The sequence below is a fragment of the Ictalurus furcatus genome, chromosome 6 (assembly GCF_023375685.1).
Source record: "Ictalurus furcatus strain D&B chromosome 6, Billie_1.0, whole genome shotgun sequence".
In the NCBI taxonomy this organism is placed as follows: Eukaryota; Metazoa; Chordata; class Actinopteri; order Siluriformes; family Ictaluridae; genus Ictalurus; species Ictalurus furcatus.
In genome coordinates, this window is record NC_071260.1 from 7168288 (window position 1) to 7185663 (window position 17376).

A 17376-nucleotide genomic window follows, 5' to 3' on the forward strand; every position below is an offset into this window, starting at 1 on the left:
ACAGGGTATCCCCCGACCTGTGCCCTGAGTCCTCTGGGATAGGATCCAGGCTCCCTGCGACCCTGTGTAGGATAATGGATATATTTATATGCCACCTATTATTTTAAAGGGCACCTATTATGGTTTTGAATCATGCCTAATTTTGTTTTAAAGGTCTCATACAATAGATTTACATGCATCCAAGGTCAAAACCACTTTAATCTACTCATAATTTAAACTACAGCATTACCTTTTTTCCCCAGTGTCACAAACGACTCGTTAAATTATCCGTTCTAAAGGATTCATTCGAAACTCCTCCTTTCAGAGAGCATACTCTGCTCTGATTGGTCAGATGTCCCCGTCTGTTGTGATTGGTCTACCACTGTAAGCAAGCAGCCAATGAAGTCCAGAGGCGGGGCTTTTTCTTACAAACCTAGGTAGGTATGTACAGGAAGTAAGTCTGGAATTACTAATGACTCGTTTCAGCTGTTCAGAATCGGTTCCTTGTTTTGGGAGTCAATAACTCCGTTTGTTGTGAGTTTTGATTTTTATTTTTTTAAACTTTGCAAACGTTTTTACATTCACAAACAGCCATATAACACACTACATGAAAGGTAATGTTTGAAAAACCATAATAGGTGCACTTTAACATTTTACTATATACTTATGGATGTTTGACATAGTGCTTTTAAAATGATAAAATAACAAACCAAAAACGACCCCAACAAATACACTATAAAACATAAAAATAAAATAACAGACGAACAGATATCAGGATTCGTGCGTTTGTGTGAATCGATTCACCAACTGCCTGCACGGAGTCGTTCAGAAAAAGAACCGATTCTTTGGGACTCGTTGTTCCTCTGCTTTCCTATGTGCGGCGTCGTCCGTTATTCCGTTATGGACTAAAAGCCTCATATCTACTCCACCTACACAAACCGGGGCAAGGGAAAAAGCGGTGCAGAGCCTTGCTGCGTCCGGGGGGGGAAAAAAAGGAACAAAAGGGTAATTCCCAATCGCCAAAACGATGATATACGGCGTCTCGGATGCACCCTCGGTGTGAAAACTCAGTAGGAGCGTAAGCTAATATCGCAGCTCGGCTACAACAAGCGAGAAGATGGCGAACGATTCTCCAGCTAAAAGTCTGGTGGATATAGACCTCGCCTCTCTGCGGGTATGTGCGCACTGCTAGCTTTAGCCTCTTCTCTCCAGCCTGCTGCTCCTGTCTTACACCGTGTGTGTCGCCTCGAAACACTGCCTAAACCTTGTTAAAACAAACAAACAAACAAAAAAGGCAAAACAAATCTGCATTTGTTTTGTGTTTTTGTGTTGTTGCTGAAAGCCTGTGTGTGTGTGTTACTGATGTGGCTCGCCCAGGACCGAGTAGTCCTTTGTTTGCAAATAAAATAAAATAAAAGCATTTAGCTTTTATGCAGAAATCTCAGTTTCTCACTGTCACACATGCTGAATATTGAGGCTTGTATAGGCTGTGCATGATTGTGTGTGTGTGTGTCTGTGTGTCTGTGTGTGTGTGTGTTTCAGGACCCCGCTGGGATTTTTGAGCTGGTCGAGGTGGTGGGCAATGGCACATATGGACAAGTCTACAAGGTGGGTCTGGGCCTCTAGCCTCACTCTCTGCTATACAGCTCCATTTATTACAGCTTCCCATTAAAGGCAGTTTTTATATGCACCAGTTTGTAATGTTCCTAGCTAAAGCAGTGTTAGTCTCCTCCAGTGATGGTGCATTTAATCCAGCTGAGATTTTTAGGATCAGATGGGCAGTGCCCTATATTTCCACTCCCCGGGACTTGACACTAATATCGAACCACATACCGGCGTAAAACCGTCACCGTGATGCATCGTCCACGGCTCTGCTCCCTTTGCGCCAGTGGTGGGTGTGATCAGCTCTGCGCATTTCAGCTTCACTCTCTTACTGCAGCACCATACGGCATCACACTACTGGAGCAGGGCAAGAAGGCATTACCAACCATTAATACAGCCCTTTCAGCTGGGGTTCTTCCGCTTGAATAACGACTGCTCCCTGTTCGTCAGCGTGGGCGCTCTCAGGGCGACATCACATCCTGTCGGGAAGCCGCTGTGGAAAGTGATGGCGCCAAGTCCATGTGTGCGTTAGATTGAATAAAGTGCAGGTTTCTGATCTTGACAGGATCCCCTCCCCCCATCCTCAAATCAAATGCCTCTTCAGACTGGATTAGTTTTACACTAATGTGTCTCTGTGAGTTTAGTCCCATCTTTCTGAAACTCAATTCGTCTTGTTAATAGTTTATACATACAGCTTCTTCTTCTGTAAAATTTACCCCCCCAATAGCTAGTAAACAATCCCAGGTATTATATATTATGACATGCTGGAAAAGGTAGCACTATATGCTATGGGGAAAGTGTGGAAACACGAGAGGAAGTGGCCTTTTTTTTTTTTTTTTTTGGGTATTGTCTCTTATAGCTGAGTGCTAGATGATATATTACTGTCACTATCCAGGATTGCAGAGTAAAGTGTTTGTGTCTAGGGCTGGGTGATGTATCGTTATAATATCAATATCATAATAAATGATTATGCGATACAGATATCGTTGGTATAGTGATGCATTTTTTAAAATATTTTTAAATAATTTTTGATGTAAACCAAATTAAATTCGGTGTACTTTCTTAAAAACTTTGTCTTTGTAGGCATTAAGGAAAAGTATCGTCAAACTCGGTTAACCGTTTTTTGTTATTTTACTACTGTTTTGTGAACAGTGTTAGCTGAGTTACATATCGTGATACACATTGTGTATCGTAGAAATGCCCTCAAGTATCGTATTTTTGCCATATCGCCCTGCTCTTTTTGTGTCTCGTTTATTTGGCATCATCAGCGTTCGATGAGTAGCTGTATTGCTGTAAGTTCCTTTCTCATTCATATATTTGTAGAAAACTATAGTCACATATGACATATCAAAGATTTAAAGTTAACTATAGCCCATTTAATCAGCCTTTGGGATTTTATTTTCTTTCTCCTGAGAATACGCTCGCAGTGTAGACAGTATGGAGATGAGGTTTTATGTTCTTCTATGTTGTTGAAGTACTCTTCCAAAAGCATTCATCTCGCATTTTGCTGTGCAGGAGGTGGACACGTCTGCTAGGCAAATAAATATGGTGCTTAAATTTCATCCTGTCTGAATAGGGCCGTTGTCTATATTCATCTATAAATGTGTTTGCTTTTTGATAATTAGGTGCACTGATGATTAGGGCTTACAGCATACATCACATGTAAATGTGTAATTATGAGGGCTTTGTATGAAATATAAAAAGTTTTAACAATGTGTAGTTTCAGGCTAGAAACAATACAAAAATACATAATTCAACATTCAAACTAGTGTAGTCACAGTCTAGCCCTATAACCTACAAACCAACGTGTCTTCTTTTACTGCAGTGAAAAAATACAATTCTAAATGCTACTGACAATAGTGGGGGTGTAATGTTGCATGAAAAATATAATAAACAATGCAAAACTATGTGTATTTTTGTCTGTGTAAAACTAAATGCATCAAAACTTGCTACAAACATGTTTAATATTGTAAACAAAACGTACTACGGATTCACCATATCCTAAATGGTAAATTTATTTATAGTTGTATTATAAAAAATGATTGATTGAAACATAATGAGCTCCAAAGTTGGCTAAAATGCCGGTTTCCGCATTTCCGCTTCCTTAGGCAGCGTAGATCACTGAGGCGTGGGGATGGTGTTATAATGCGGTCGTATAACTGTATAACAGATAACCGATTATTCAGAGTGATAACGGCCGATGCAGATAGTTCTGCCTTTTATGCCTTCTTATAAATTAATAATCATTAATTCCACAATTCTGAAAGAAATGCAAATAAAAACTTTATTCTCTCCATTTCAAAAAGTTGATTCACAGTAACTGGTCTCATAAACAGAAAACACATTACTCTAACATTAACACATGAACTAAATTCTGAAGATTAAAGTAAGATTTCTTAACTTCTGAATATTATTAATTCATATTAAAAGAATTAATTGACTGAATTCTTAAAAAAAAAACCCCGGATAGACTTCACATTCACTCACCACAAACAAAAGCATTTCTACTTCTGTCACGTTACGGAAGGTAATGGAGGTTAGGATGGATGCAACTGCAGATAAGAGCTTTATTAGAGTAGAGACAGGCAGACAAATCCAAAACGCGAGACAATAGCGTGGTCAAAAACAGGCAGTAGGTCAGGCGATCGGCAGACGAGCATAAATAAGACTAAACAGGAATCGAGAAACGTGGACGAGAACAGGATCAAAACTATGACACAAAACACGATAACCAACGGCTTGGTACACGGAAAACTCACGTAATACAAAGAGACACGAGGGGTTTAAATGACAAACGTAATCACGGGTGAACACAAAACGACTGAGATTAATGATGACACATACGGGAAACAGCCAATAACAATACTGGGGCGTAGACAGGACATAAACCATAACAGATGCACGTGTAGAAAGTAAACAGTCAATGTGACTGAAAACCCGGAAGTGAGTGCTTACTCATCAGGGTGCGCGAGGGGAAATCGTGACAATTTCATTATTGAACATCAAACTGGTAATATATAATATAAACTTTTTTATATATTAACATTAACTGGATATGAAATGTACTACCCTACAAATATATTTTTCTGTGCAATATATTTTTTTGTCACCTCATCTTTATTTAAATCTTTCAACAGTGTACTGGCCCTTTAATTCAGCTCGAGCAGCTCGGCAAAAAAAAAATTGACTCGAGTCCGAAACTCCTGCTTCACTGCTGTTCACTTCCGGTGTAAAATTTTAGGAGTGTAGAGCTTACAGAGCTTACAAACTGTAGTTTTGTCATCATGCCACACAAGAGTCGTCTTTATGCACAGAACGCAATTGATTTTGATTGATTGACAGGATATAATCAGCCCTGATCATCGGATGTTTGTGAAAACAATTTAAACTAACATGAAAAATCGCCTTTATCGGCAGATACGTCGGTGCATCTCTTTTTTATATATATATATATATATATAAGATATACACACAGTACCTCTCAAAAGTGAGTACACCCCTCACATTTTTGCAAATATTTGATTGTCTTTTAATGTAACAACACTGAAGAAATGACACTTTGCTACAATGTAAAGTAGTGAGTGTACAGCTTGTGTAACAGTGTAAATTTGCTGTACCCTCAAAATAACTCAACACACAGCCATTAATGTCTAAACCGCTGGCAACAAAAGTGAGTACACCCCTAAGTGACAATGTCCAAATTGGGCCCAATTACATTTTCCTTCCCCGGTGTCATGTGACTTGTTAGTGTTACAAGAACTCAGGTGTGAATAGGGAGCAGGTGTGTTAAATTTGGTGTCATCGCTCTCACACTCCCTCATACTGGCCACTGGAAGTTCAACATGGCACCTCATGGCAAAGAACTCTCTGAGGATCTGAAAAAAAGAATCGTTGTTCTACATAAAGATGGCCTAGGCTATAAGAAGATTGCCAAGACCCTGACACTGAGCTGCAGCACGGTGGCCAAGACCATACAGCGGTTTAACAGGACAGGTTCCACTCAGAACAGGCCTCGCCATGGTCGACCAAAGAAGTTGAGTGCACGTGCTCAGCGTCATATCCAGAGGTTGTCTTTGGGAAATAGTTGTATGAGTGAAGCCAGCATTGCTGCAGAGATTGAAGGGGGGGTTCAGGCTGTCAGTGCTCAGACCATACGCCGCACGCTGCATCAAATTGGTCTGCATGGTTGTCGTCCCAGAAGGAAGCCTCTTCTAAAGATGATGCACAAGAAAGCCCGCAAACAGTTTACTGAAGACAAGCAGACTAAGGACATGGATTACTGGAACCATGTCCTGTGGTCTGATGAGACCATGATAAACTTATTTGGTTCAGATGGTGTCAAGCGTGTGTGGCGGCAACCAGGTGAGGAGTACAAAGACAAGTGTGCCTTGCCTACAGTCAAGCATGATGGTGGGAGTGTCATAGTCTGGGGCTGCATGAGTGCTGCCAGCACTGGGGAGCTCCAGTTCATTGAGGGAACCATGAATGCCAACATGTACTGTGACATACTGAAGCAGAGCATGATCAGTATGCAGTATTCCAGCATGATAACGACCCCAAACACACCTCCAAGATGACCACTGCCATGCTAAAGAAGCTGAGGGTGAAGGTGATGGACTGGCCAAGCATGTCTCCAGACCTAAACCCTTTTGAGCATCTGTGGGGCATCCTCAAACGGAAGGTGCAGGAGCACAAGGTCTCTAACATCCACCAGCTCGGTGATGTCGTCTTGGAGGAGTGGAAGAGGACTCCAGTGGCAACCTGTGAAGCTCTGGTGAACTCCATGCTCAAGAGGGTTAAGGCAGTGCTGGAAAATAATGGTGGCCACACAAAATATTGACACTTTGGGCCCAATTTGGACATTGTCCCTTAGGGGTGTACTCACGTTTGTTGCCAGCGGATTAGACTTTAATGGCGTTGTGTTGAGTTATTTTGAGGGGACAGTAAATTTACACTGTTACACAAGCTGTACACTCACTACTTTACATTGTAGCAAAGTGTCATTTATTCAGTGTTGTCACATTAAAAGATATAATCAAATATTTACAAAAATGTGAAGGGTGTACTCACTTTTGTGAGATACTGTGTGTGTGTGTGTGTGTGTGTGTGTGTATGTATGTATATGTGTATGTGTATATATATATATATATATATATATATATATATATATATATATATATATATGTGTGTGTGTATGTGTGTGTATATATACACATAAATATACTCATATACATACATACATACATACATACATATATATGCATATGTATGTATATATATAAGTATATATGTATATATAAATATATATATATGTCTATGCATAATATAAAATCTCATATACGCACACCCCAAAAGTTGTGGTCAGAAGTTTACATACTCATCATGGACATGAATGTCATGGCAATATTATGGGTTTCAATAATTTCTTTGAACTTTTCTTTTCTGGGGCAGAGTGATTGATTGTACAACATACATCTTTAATAAAATAAAACTTTTTATTTTTAGTAATTTGTGGTATCAACACAGGACCAAAATTATACATACAGGGTCAAAAATATACATACAAACAATTAGATTATTAAGTGGTGTTGAAAGTTCCAAAATGTCCTTTAATTTGCCAAGACCCAGGCCTCTTATTTTCCTGTTAGTGATCATGATTAACTACAGCTGGCAGCTTCTCTGTGCCAACATAAAAAGGGTTTGTGTGACAGCACTCATTGGATTGACTAACACACAGTACTATAGGAAAGTCCAAGGAGCACAGTGCAGATCTGAAAAAGAGCAGGGTGGATTTATACAGGTCAGAAATGTCTCTTGGGACCATTTCTAAACAATTGCAGATTCTAAGATCATCGGTTTAAACAATTGTATGTAAATATGTTATTGGGAAGTGTAACCACTTTGCCAAGGTCTGGAAGAAGACCCAAACTGTCACCCTCAGGTGAAAAGAAATTGGTTCCGATGGTCAGGAGAAATCCAGGAACCACCAAAGTACAGGCTTACCATGAACTGGAAGCTGCTGGAACATCACTGTCTACAGTCAAGTCAGTTTTACATCGCCATGGACTGAAAGGCTGCTGAAAGAAGAAGAAAGAAGCCCCTGCTCCACAATCGACACCTTCAAGCCCGTATAAAGTATGAACACCATATGAATAAAGAAAACGCCTTCTGGAGGAAAGTTTTATGGTCGGCTGAGACAAAGATTGAGTTCTTTGGCCACAATGACCAGAGGTATGTTTGGAGGAGTAAAGAACACTGTACCAACTGTTAAGCATGGTGGTGGTAGCATTATGCTCTGGGGCTGTTTTACTGCCAGTGGAACTGGTGTATTGCACAAAGTGGATGGAATAATGAAGGAGGACTGCCTTAGAATTATTCAGCATAATCTCAAACCACCAGACAGACGGTTAAAACTTGGACTTAATGTTGTATTCCAGCAGGACAATGACCCCAACCACACATCAAAGCTGGTTGTGGAATGGATAAAGCAAGCTAACATTAAGCTTTTGGAATGGCCTTCCCAAAGTCCTGATCTCAACCCTATCAAAAATTTGTGGACTGTGTTTAAGAGTCGAGTCAAGTCCAGGAAACCAACAAATGTCACTGAACTTTACCAATTCTGCCAAGAAGTATGGTCAAATATCCAACCAGAATTCTGTCAGAAGCTGGTGGCTGGCTACCAAAAGCGTCTGCTCGAGGTGAAACTTGATAAGGCACATTTAACTAAGTATTAGGTGTGCTGTATGTATATTTTTGACCCTGTATGTATAATTTTGACCTTGTATTGACTACAGAAAACCCCAAATAAATAAAAACTTGTGAACCAAATTCTTGTTTTTGTTTTTTTATTAAAGGTGTATGTTGTACAATCATTCTGCCCCAGAAAAAGAACAGTTTAAAGAAATTATTGAAAGCCCAATGTTGCCATGGCATTCATGTTCATGATGAGTGTATGCAAACTTCCAACTGTATATAATGATAATCAGCTATATCCAGGTGTGAAATACATACAGCGGGGGAAATAAGTTTTTCAGTAAATATATTTCCAATGAGACTATTCACATGAAATTTTCACCAGACTTTGGTATTAACTCAAGAAATCCACACATATAAAGAAATCCACACATTAAAGTCCATAAATGAAGTTATGTGTAATAAAGAGGAATGACACAGGAAAAAAAGTATTGAACACGCTAACTGAAATTTATTTAATACTTAGTGGAGAAGGCTTTGTTGGTAATGACAGCTTCAAGACACTTCCTGTATGAAGAAATTAATGGGCCGCAGTATTCAGGTGTGATTTTGGCCCATTCTTCTAAACATATTGTCTTTAAATCTTGTTCAATTGGATTCAAGTCAGGTGATTGACTGGGCCATTCTAACACCTTGATTTTTTTTCTCTGAAACTAATTGAGAGTTTCCTTCGCTGTATGCTTTGGATTGTTGTCCTGCTGGAAGGTCCACCCACGTCTCATCTTCATCATCCTGGTGGATGGCATCAGATTCTTCTCAAGAATCTTCCGGTAAAGGGCTCCATTCATCGTTCCTTCAATTATATGAAGTCTGTCAGTACCATGTGATGTCTGCCAGTACCAAGAGCCCCACACCATGATGCTTCCACCTCCAAAATTCACTGTTGGTATAGTGTTTTTACGGTGATGAGCAGTTTCTTCTCCAAACATGGTGTGTAGATGACATCCAAAAAGTTCAATTTTGCTCTCGTCTGACTTGACTCTACACTCCCAGTATTTCATAGGCTTGTCCAAATGAATTGTAGCAAACTTTAAACAAGCTTTAATATGTCTTTTCTTTAGTAATGGAGTCTTGCGGAGTGAGCGTGAGCAGTGGAGTGCATTGCCTATTATTTTCTCTGTGACGATGGTACCTGCTGCATCCAAGTGTTTCTGGAGCTCTTTCCGAGTGGTCCTTGACTCTTGGGCTACTCTTCTGACTTTTCTTCTGACTCCCTGGTCAGAAATCTTGCGAGGAGCTCCTGTGCGTGGGTGGTTGCTGATGGAGTGATGTTGCTTCCACTTGCGGATAATGGCCCCAATGGTGCTTACTGGAGGATTCAGAAGTTTTGAAATACGTCTGTATCCGATTCCATCAATATGTTTCTCAACAATAAGGTTACGAAGGTCTTTGGAGAGTTCTTTGCTTTTACCCATGATGAGATGTTTCTTGTGTGACACCTTGGTAACGGAAAGCTTTTTTTAAAATAGTTTTTATAGACCATCAATTTACCAATCCAGCTGATATTAATTTGCACAGATATGGGGTATAATTATTTTCTAAATACTTACGGATTTCAGCTGGTTTTCAGCTTTTCTTAAGAGAACAGATTTTTTTAGCGTTTTTGAATACTTTTTTCCTGTGTCATTCCAATTTATTACACAAGTTTATTTATGGACTTTAATGTTGTGAATTCTTTATATTTCTAGATTTCTTGTGTTAATACTGATGTCTGGTGAAAATTTCATGTGAATAGCCTCATTTGAAATATATTTACTGAAAAAAAAAATCTTGACATGTCCAATACTTATTTCCCCCACTGTATTGTTTGCACCAAAATATCATCAAAATATTGCGTATGGTACATATATACATTCTGTAGTGTGTATTGCTTGATTTTCTGTTAATTTCTTTGATTGGAAAAATGTGAAATCCTGGAGAAACTGACTGTCACACAATAGCTATCAACCAGGGAAGGTCTTTTTGAAGCTGCTGCTCATACGGCCTCACAGGGTGGCGTAACACACTGAGGAAAGCACTATCTGCCCTATTGTTCATGCATTAGCTCAAGGACACCCGTGGATGGCTGTGGCAGCTCGCAATTTCAGGATGATGGAGCAATCTTTTTTCCGTTCCACTGTTTAGGAGCTCTTGAATTCAAACATTTGAAAATATGGGCTCATCCCCAGTTTGAACAGAAAGGGTTAATGGAAAAAAAACAGGAAAAATGAAAAGATTTTACTGGCTCTCCCTTTGTTCGTCGCTAGTACATGACCACAAAACTACATTTCTCCTGTCTCGTGTTTGTGAGAGATTACATTTCTGTAATATAATTCAGTTCAGGTTCAGTGTGCAGTTTTGCTTGTAGTGCATTTCTGATCATTAAGTAATAAAAAAAGTGCCAGCACTTTAAAATCCTTATAAAGACAGCCTGAAGAGGGATTTTGTTGACTAATAGTTGCACAAATTTTTCTAACGAATGATGCTTATCTGCAAATGATTCATATTCAGTGTGCAATCAGAAAAATCTATTTTGCAGATCGCCTATTTGTTCCATTTTTTATATATTTATATATATATATATATATATATATATATATATATATATATATATATATATATATATATATATATATATGTATGTGTGTGTGTGTGTGTGTGTGTGTGTGTGTATGTATGTATGTATGTATGTATGTGTGTTTATATAGCTTGCCAGTTTATATTTATAATTTTTTTATGATATAAAATGTGTAGGAATTTGCGACAAAACACCTAAATATATTTGTCCTGTTGTGAAGTAGTGGTGCAAAGGCTTTAAAAAAAGATTTGGCAACATAATTTTTACTCTTCATACATGTTTACAAACTCGTATCCCACCTCTTCAATACCATAATATTTAAAGTAAATTGTTTGGGGGTGTTCTCCCTGTGCTACGGGGGTTTCCTCCGGGTACTCCGGTTTCCTCCCCCAGTCCAAAGACATGCATGGTAGGCTGATTGGCATGTCCAAAAGTGTCCGTAGTGTATGAATGGGTGTGTGATTGTGCCCTGCGATGGATTGGCACCCTGTCCAGGGTGTACCCCGCCTTGTGCCCGATGCTTCCTGGGATAGGCTCCAGGTTTCCCCGTGACCCTGAAGAAAGGATAAGCGGTATAGGGGATGGATGGATGGATGGATGTTTGGGGGTTAGGAAAGGAGATGTCACAATAATTAGTTTTATAACTGTTTTAGTGAGCAAATATTATATGCGTAGAATCTAACATACAATATTAAGTTGTGATATTTGCACGTCAATGCATTGTGGGTAAAACCTGGTCACCTTTTTATGAATATATCTGTATTTAGTCTTCTCTGGATTGAGTAAATGTATGCGTCTGATCTTTAGGAGAAGATGGTCATTATTTAATGAGCTACTTGATGGTGCATTCCTTAAATATACTAAAGCCTGTTATATTGTTGCACTCCATCAGTATACAGTTGCTGACTGTAATCTGTTACTGTGCACAAATGATCCTAATTTAACCCCCACCCCCCCCCCCCAATTCACCTGTGGTGTTATTTTTTGGGTTCCTGGTTTCCTGGTGTCCTGAACTGGCCATGAACTGGCGTCCCATCTAGGGTGTATCCTCCACCTCATGCCCAGTGTTTACAGGATAGGCTCTGGATCCACCACAACCTTGACCAGGATAAAGGGGTCAATAAATATGGGAATAAGGGAATGGTGCAGTACTATGAGCATACATCACAAAACAGCAGTTCTATGGGATGTAAATCTGATCCCAAAGTTCATTGAGAGTTTACAGTTTCCTGAGTTTTTATGTTTGACCTAGATTATGCCTGTACCATAGTCATTTGTTCATTCATTTATTCACTTTTGGCAATCGCTTTACTCTGGTCTGGGTGGTGGATCTGGAGTCTATTCCACCATAACACATCTTATAGTGTGTTTGTATTTTAGTCATAGAGGGGTTTGATTTGGTTGCAGGAAAGGCAGGGGTTAGATGCATGGTGAAATTTAAACTGATTTCATCCATGGAGCAAATGCTGAGGTGCCTTCACAGATGACAAGCTCATGCCGCTTTAGTGGCATGATGGAGGGCAGACTTCATCTGAAAAATCTGCAAGGAGAATTAAGACTATTACACTGGAGCTTTAGGAGGCCACAGATGATTCTCCCAGTTGGCATGTTCTTGACTTTGGCTGTTAGTCCAGTTCTTCAGACACCGTCTTTAGGCCAGTCATGTGGGTGGATCACAGTGATATCACTCTGCTTGTGTAGAGTCATCTACATAGGCAATGAGCATTGTCACGTTGACATGTCGCTGAATATAGTTGACGTGATATCTATCCGAGAGGGGTGGCTGCATCGCCTGCTCCTCTCCGTCAGTTCTGTGGGAAAATGTTTGGACTTCAAACTGTTTCTAGGTTGCAGGAGTTCGCTGTCCTGCATGTCCTTGACAATTACACACTTCTCGCAGGTAGGCCACCAGTTTGAGGGTGGTAGATTTGAGGTATGGAGACATTTCTCCTCTAGGTGCTTGCTTACCTCATCCCTCAGTTGTGGTGAAGGTGGTGCTAAGGACCATAAATATCTTGTGGATTCTGAATAACTTGTTTTGTTGTGGCTTTCTTAAGTGCCAGGCTTTTGGGGTAGCTTGTGGTTTATTTGATTGTCACCAGGATGTATTCTGACCGGGTGCTAAAAGCTTAAGAGGTTCTGCCTGCTCTGTCCACAGATGTTTGAAGAGCACCTTGATAGCTGTAGTTTAAAAACAAACGCATGTATAAGTCTCAGCCACCTAACTGGTGATCAACTTGTCCATTTAAAGCTGGTTAAATTTTTGCCAGATGTGTATCACTACACATAATGATGGATAATACCTTGTGTAAGGATTTTAGGTTTTAATTTGTTGTACACCCTGGTGCCAGGTACGTTTGTTGCACTCTTCTGGTGAGGGAGAACCCACTAAACTGGGTATGAATCCATGACTCCATCTTGTGATCTGGATTGAGCTTGGCGGATGCTTTCAGGTGGTGCTGGGTAACTGGATCCATGGGGAATTTGTGCTTCAGTGCAGCTTGAAGGGATTCCTTCCGTCGAGGAAATGCTTGGGTAAGCATTATAATGCTATTTTAGCTGCGGGCAAGGTGAATTTAGAGCGAGAGAGTGTTCGATTGTGCAGCTCTTTTTCCTCAGAGGTCTGACAAGCTCTTTGCCCTCCAGTTCTGAGTGATTGTGCCCAATACTGTATCTGGCACAGGTGGTACCGCTGGCATTCTGGGAATTGTCGCTGGCCTTGGTGCTGATGTGTTCCAGTGGTACTCCAGATGTGCTTACACTTCCCCAATGAAGCTTGACGATACCTTTTGTCTTGAGCAGCTGTGAAAAGTTATCTAACCTCAACAAGACAGCGTAAATGTAGACCTATATATGAACAGGTTTCTCCAGAACTCCAGAGAAATCCAGTTCAGTTAGCATGGCTGAATTGCCTTTTCTTAACAGTCAAGTCTCCATTTCTTTAAAGGTGTAAAACTGATTCAAATAAATAAATCCATCCATACATACATACACAAGCCACTAAGTCACCACAGTAAGGAATTATGTTATGTGTTGACCTGGTGTTCCATGTGGACCAAATTAGTAGCTGTGCTGCGTACACAGTAGGTAACGTTTTGTAACGTTAATGAATATACACCATACAGGCTTGTGTTTGAGTGTTGCTAAATATTTTCAGGTTTATTAAGTTTGATTTGACTTTTCTGATTTGTGTTTACTTGTGCTCGACCTGCCTGTGACAGTTTTGTCTATTTTATATGTAACTACACAGTGTTAAAATGGTTTGAGAGGTGAAATATTATTCCATATGTTGACCTGTTTCCTTTTGAAACAGGAAGTCAGGGAGTGTGTATGAGGGCTGGACTGATTTCCCATTCAAGGTACACCATACGTCACGCCGCATCTAAACAGACTCATAAGTGGCTTGACAAACTAGCTAAATAACAGAGCTAGTTTTCTCACTGCCAATTATCCTATTGCGACTTTGTCACGTTCAGTATCCAGACACAACTCCGGATTGGTACCAGGTTATGGCTCATTTTGTGCCTGCAGCACAGTTTTGCCTCTTTGCTGCAGCAGTGAGAGCATTAGGCAAACCACAGGAGAGAGGGAGAGACATTTGACACAACTTTTTCAGCAAAACTCGCACATGCACGCACGCACGCACACACACACGCATGCCTTGATGTATCTAAATGCTTACTCACTGCTTCATACACACACATTAGCTGTATGTTATATTATGTAACACATAAGGGATGGTTTTTAAGGGGAATTACATGTAGGAAGCTTCACTATCACAACTACATGAAAGACCCATGTTTGAAGCTATTGTACCTGCAGGGTCAGAGTGATACCTGCAGGGGTGTGTTTTCTGAAATGATGAACTGTAAAATAAAAATAGGACTATAAAACCTGTCAATCATATTTTAGATCTAAAATTAATTGGACAGTTAAGGAAAGAAAGGGGGGCTACTGGGGGGGTGTCTCAAAATAATGTCATTCTTAAATGTGGGTTGCAATCGCAAAAAGGTTAAGAACCGCTGCTTTAAACAGACACACACACATCCATGTTTATTGAGGTTTTTCGTCTGAGCCTGATTCCTCTTTCTCCTCCTCTTCTTCCTGGAGATGGGGCTGGGTGTCAGCTGACTGAAACCGAAGCCTGTGATTGGATGTGGAACAGTTTGCATTTATCCTGTAGCTAGGCAGACTCCTCAACTCTCATGAGAACCCAGGCCTAAATTCCACTCTATTCAAACTCTCTCTCTCACACACACATACAGTTTACTGGCACATTTAGTAGACAGAGGTAAATGTTTTCAGAGTTTTGATTTGCAGCACTCAAGCAGACAGCTGTGAAAGGACAGACTGATAGTTCAGGCTTTAAGCATGTTTACATGTGTATATGAATCTTAAACGGTCGTCCTTATGAACGTGTGATCTTTGTAGGACACCTTATGCCTGAATGTTTATTTGCTTCTTTGTGAGATGGGTATATAGGGTGTGTTGTTTTACTCATGCTGACCCAGCTCACACTCTCCCCTGCTTTCCATCAGCTTTTCTGACTTTGTAAAACGATGTGATCTTGTTTTGATAAATACAGTATATTTGTAGACACACAGAAGACATTAGTATATGTGGCCAAATGAGTAGTGATGCCGAGTATTGCATTTTTGACTAATGTAGGGTTTTTTGTTTGTTTGTTTTTTTGCTGATTATGTTTCTTGAACATAAAATTCATGTGAATATAATTAAAATGAATTGAATGTGCATAGATGAGTCATATGTACAAGCATAAATACCAATTGTTCATAGCATGTGCATGTCACTTATTTATATAAATATACACCCACAATTAACTGTATAAGGTATTTCGGCATCGCTTCAAAGCCTGCCATCGGGAAACGCACATGAATGAGTGAGTGCTCAGTGAAGTGGGGAGGAATTAAGCTGCACTCTTTAGTATTATTGTGTTTGTCATTTTTAATGTAATAAAATTTAATGTTGAACAGCAACAGATGTGCGTTGCTACTCCGCATGTTCACAAGAGGATACTGTTGGGATTTATGTAACTGAATTTATTCTCTAGTGGCGCTTTCACTGTGGCAAGAATGCAGTCAAGCTTCTGACATTGGGAAAACCAGCGATTGCATGGAATTCTGTTTCACATGTTTGTGGCATATTGGCCTGAGGGATATGGTTAAAACTCAGGCCAATAGAAATGATGACAGTCCAGTACTGCTGGTATTGTCCTTGTCAATAATGGTTAGAAAATACTCCCACTGCTCAAAATGTCTGTGCCAAAACACTGCTGAAAACACACATGTGCCTCGTTTCTCTTGACAGCTTAACTTGAGTCTGACTCAGATCTTCTAGCGATGCTTAGTCATGCTGATTGTACCCCATCTCCTGTGGGCGTGTACCATCCAGCTCCAGTTTTTCTTCTGAAGCTGACTAGATAAATAAGACAGTAATTGGTGTGAAACTGGTCATTTGATTTACATGTTATGTGCAAGGCTTCCTACTAGATTAGCAAAGCAAGCTTTTTCACATTTTCAGAATGCAAGACGAATGTAATGCAACATGTTTCACATGTAAGATAGTACACGTTATTACAGCCTAGTTCTTTTGTTCAAAGTAGTTATAGCGTTCAGAAACATTTTTGATCATTCGTGTTCCATACCTGTCCGTTATATAGTTTTATAAAAGTTATTTGAAAAAATCACAAACTATGAAAAGTAATTAAAAAATATACAAAAGCAAAAAAAAAAAAAAAATCTATCTATCAAAACAGATTATAGATTATGTTTATATATAGATAGATTTTATATAGATTAGATAATCATTACACCTGGTCTCCTCCAATATTTGGGGGGGGGGGGATGGGGTTTGGCTGGTGCCACATGATAAGGGAAGCTCGGGGGCTTTAGTTACAAAAGGTTGAGAACCTCTGCTGTATCTCATGGTAGGTTATTAAGGTTTGCACAGGATATAAAAAGAATGAAAAGGAAACAAATTCCCACAGACTTTTAAACCGTGTGATCAATAGCCATATCGTGACAGGTGGAATCTATTGACGATTCTCGACACTATTGTCAGTGTCCCATGCCTAGCACAGACTGTCTGTAACTCAGCGGAAGACTCAGTGCACAGTGTAGGTGTCCGAGAAGTCAGGACCAATGAGAGAAGAACTGCATACACTTAAATGTGCGTTTATTATTTACAACATATGCTCTACATGTTCACTCTTCCTCTCTACACATTTTCTCAGCTGCTGTATCATGGTTATGTGGGTTTTGCTCGATATATTCCCATTGGTTACTGACTTTACGGCCACCCCGTCGATTGCTTGGGCATAACCGTTTTATGCATTTATACAAAATCTGCATGATCCTGCTCATATAAAAAGTTATGCATGGGTAAGGTGAGGGGACTTTAGGCTTATAGTTTGATCATTAGAAGTCTAATGAAATTGCTGTGACTTGTTAGAGTTTTTTGGCATT

The 17376-nt window shown here is 39.8% G+C and overlaps 1 protein-coding gene across 4 annotated transcripts in view; it reads left to right on the forward strand.

Moving 5' to 3' along the window:
- The first annotated feature begins 813 nt into the window (after positions 1-813).
- Positions 814-17376, forward strand: part of LOC128608566 (mitogen-activated protein kinase kinase kinase kinase 4) — an 80639-nt gene continuing 64076 nt past the window's right edge. For 2 of the 4 annotated variants that reach the window (XM_053626384.1, XM_053626385.1), the window contains exons 1-2: positions 818-1153; positions 1522-1587. In XM_053626384.1, coding sequence (XP_053482359.1) covers positions 1097-1153; positions 1522-1587 — 123 coding nt within the window. In that variant the 5' untranslated portion in view covers positions 818-1096. Of the gene's footprint in view, positions 1154-1521; positions 1588-17376 lie in introns of all 4 variants that reach the window. The other 2 variants (XR_008386095.1, XM_053626383.1) reach the window with 2 other exon arrangements.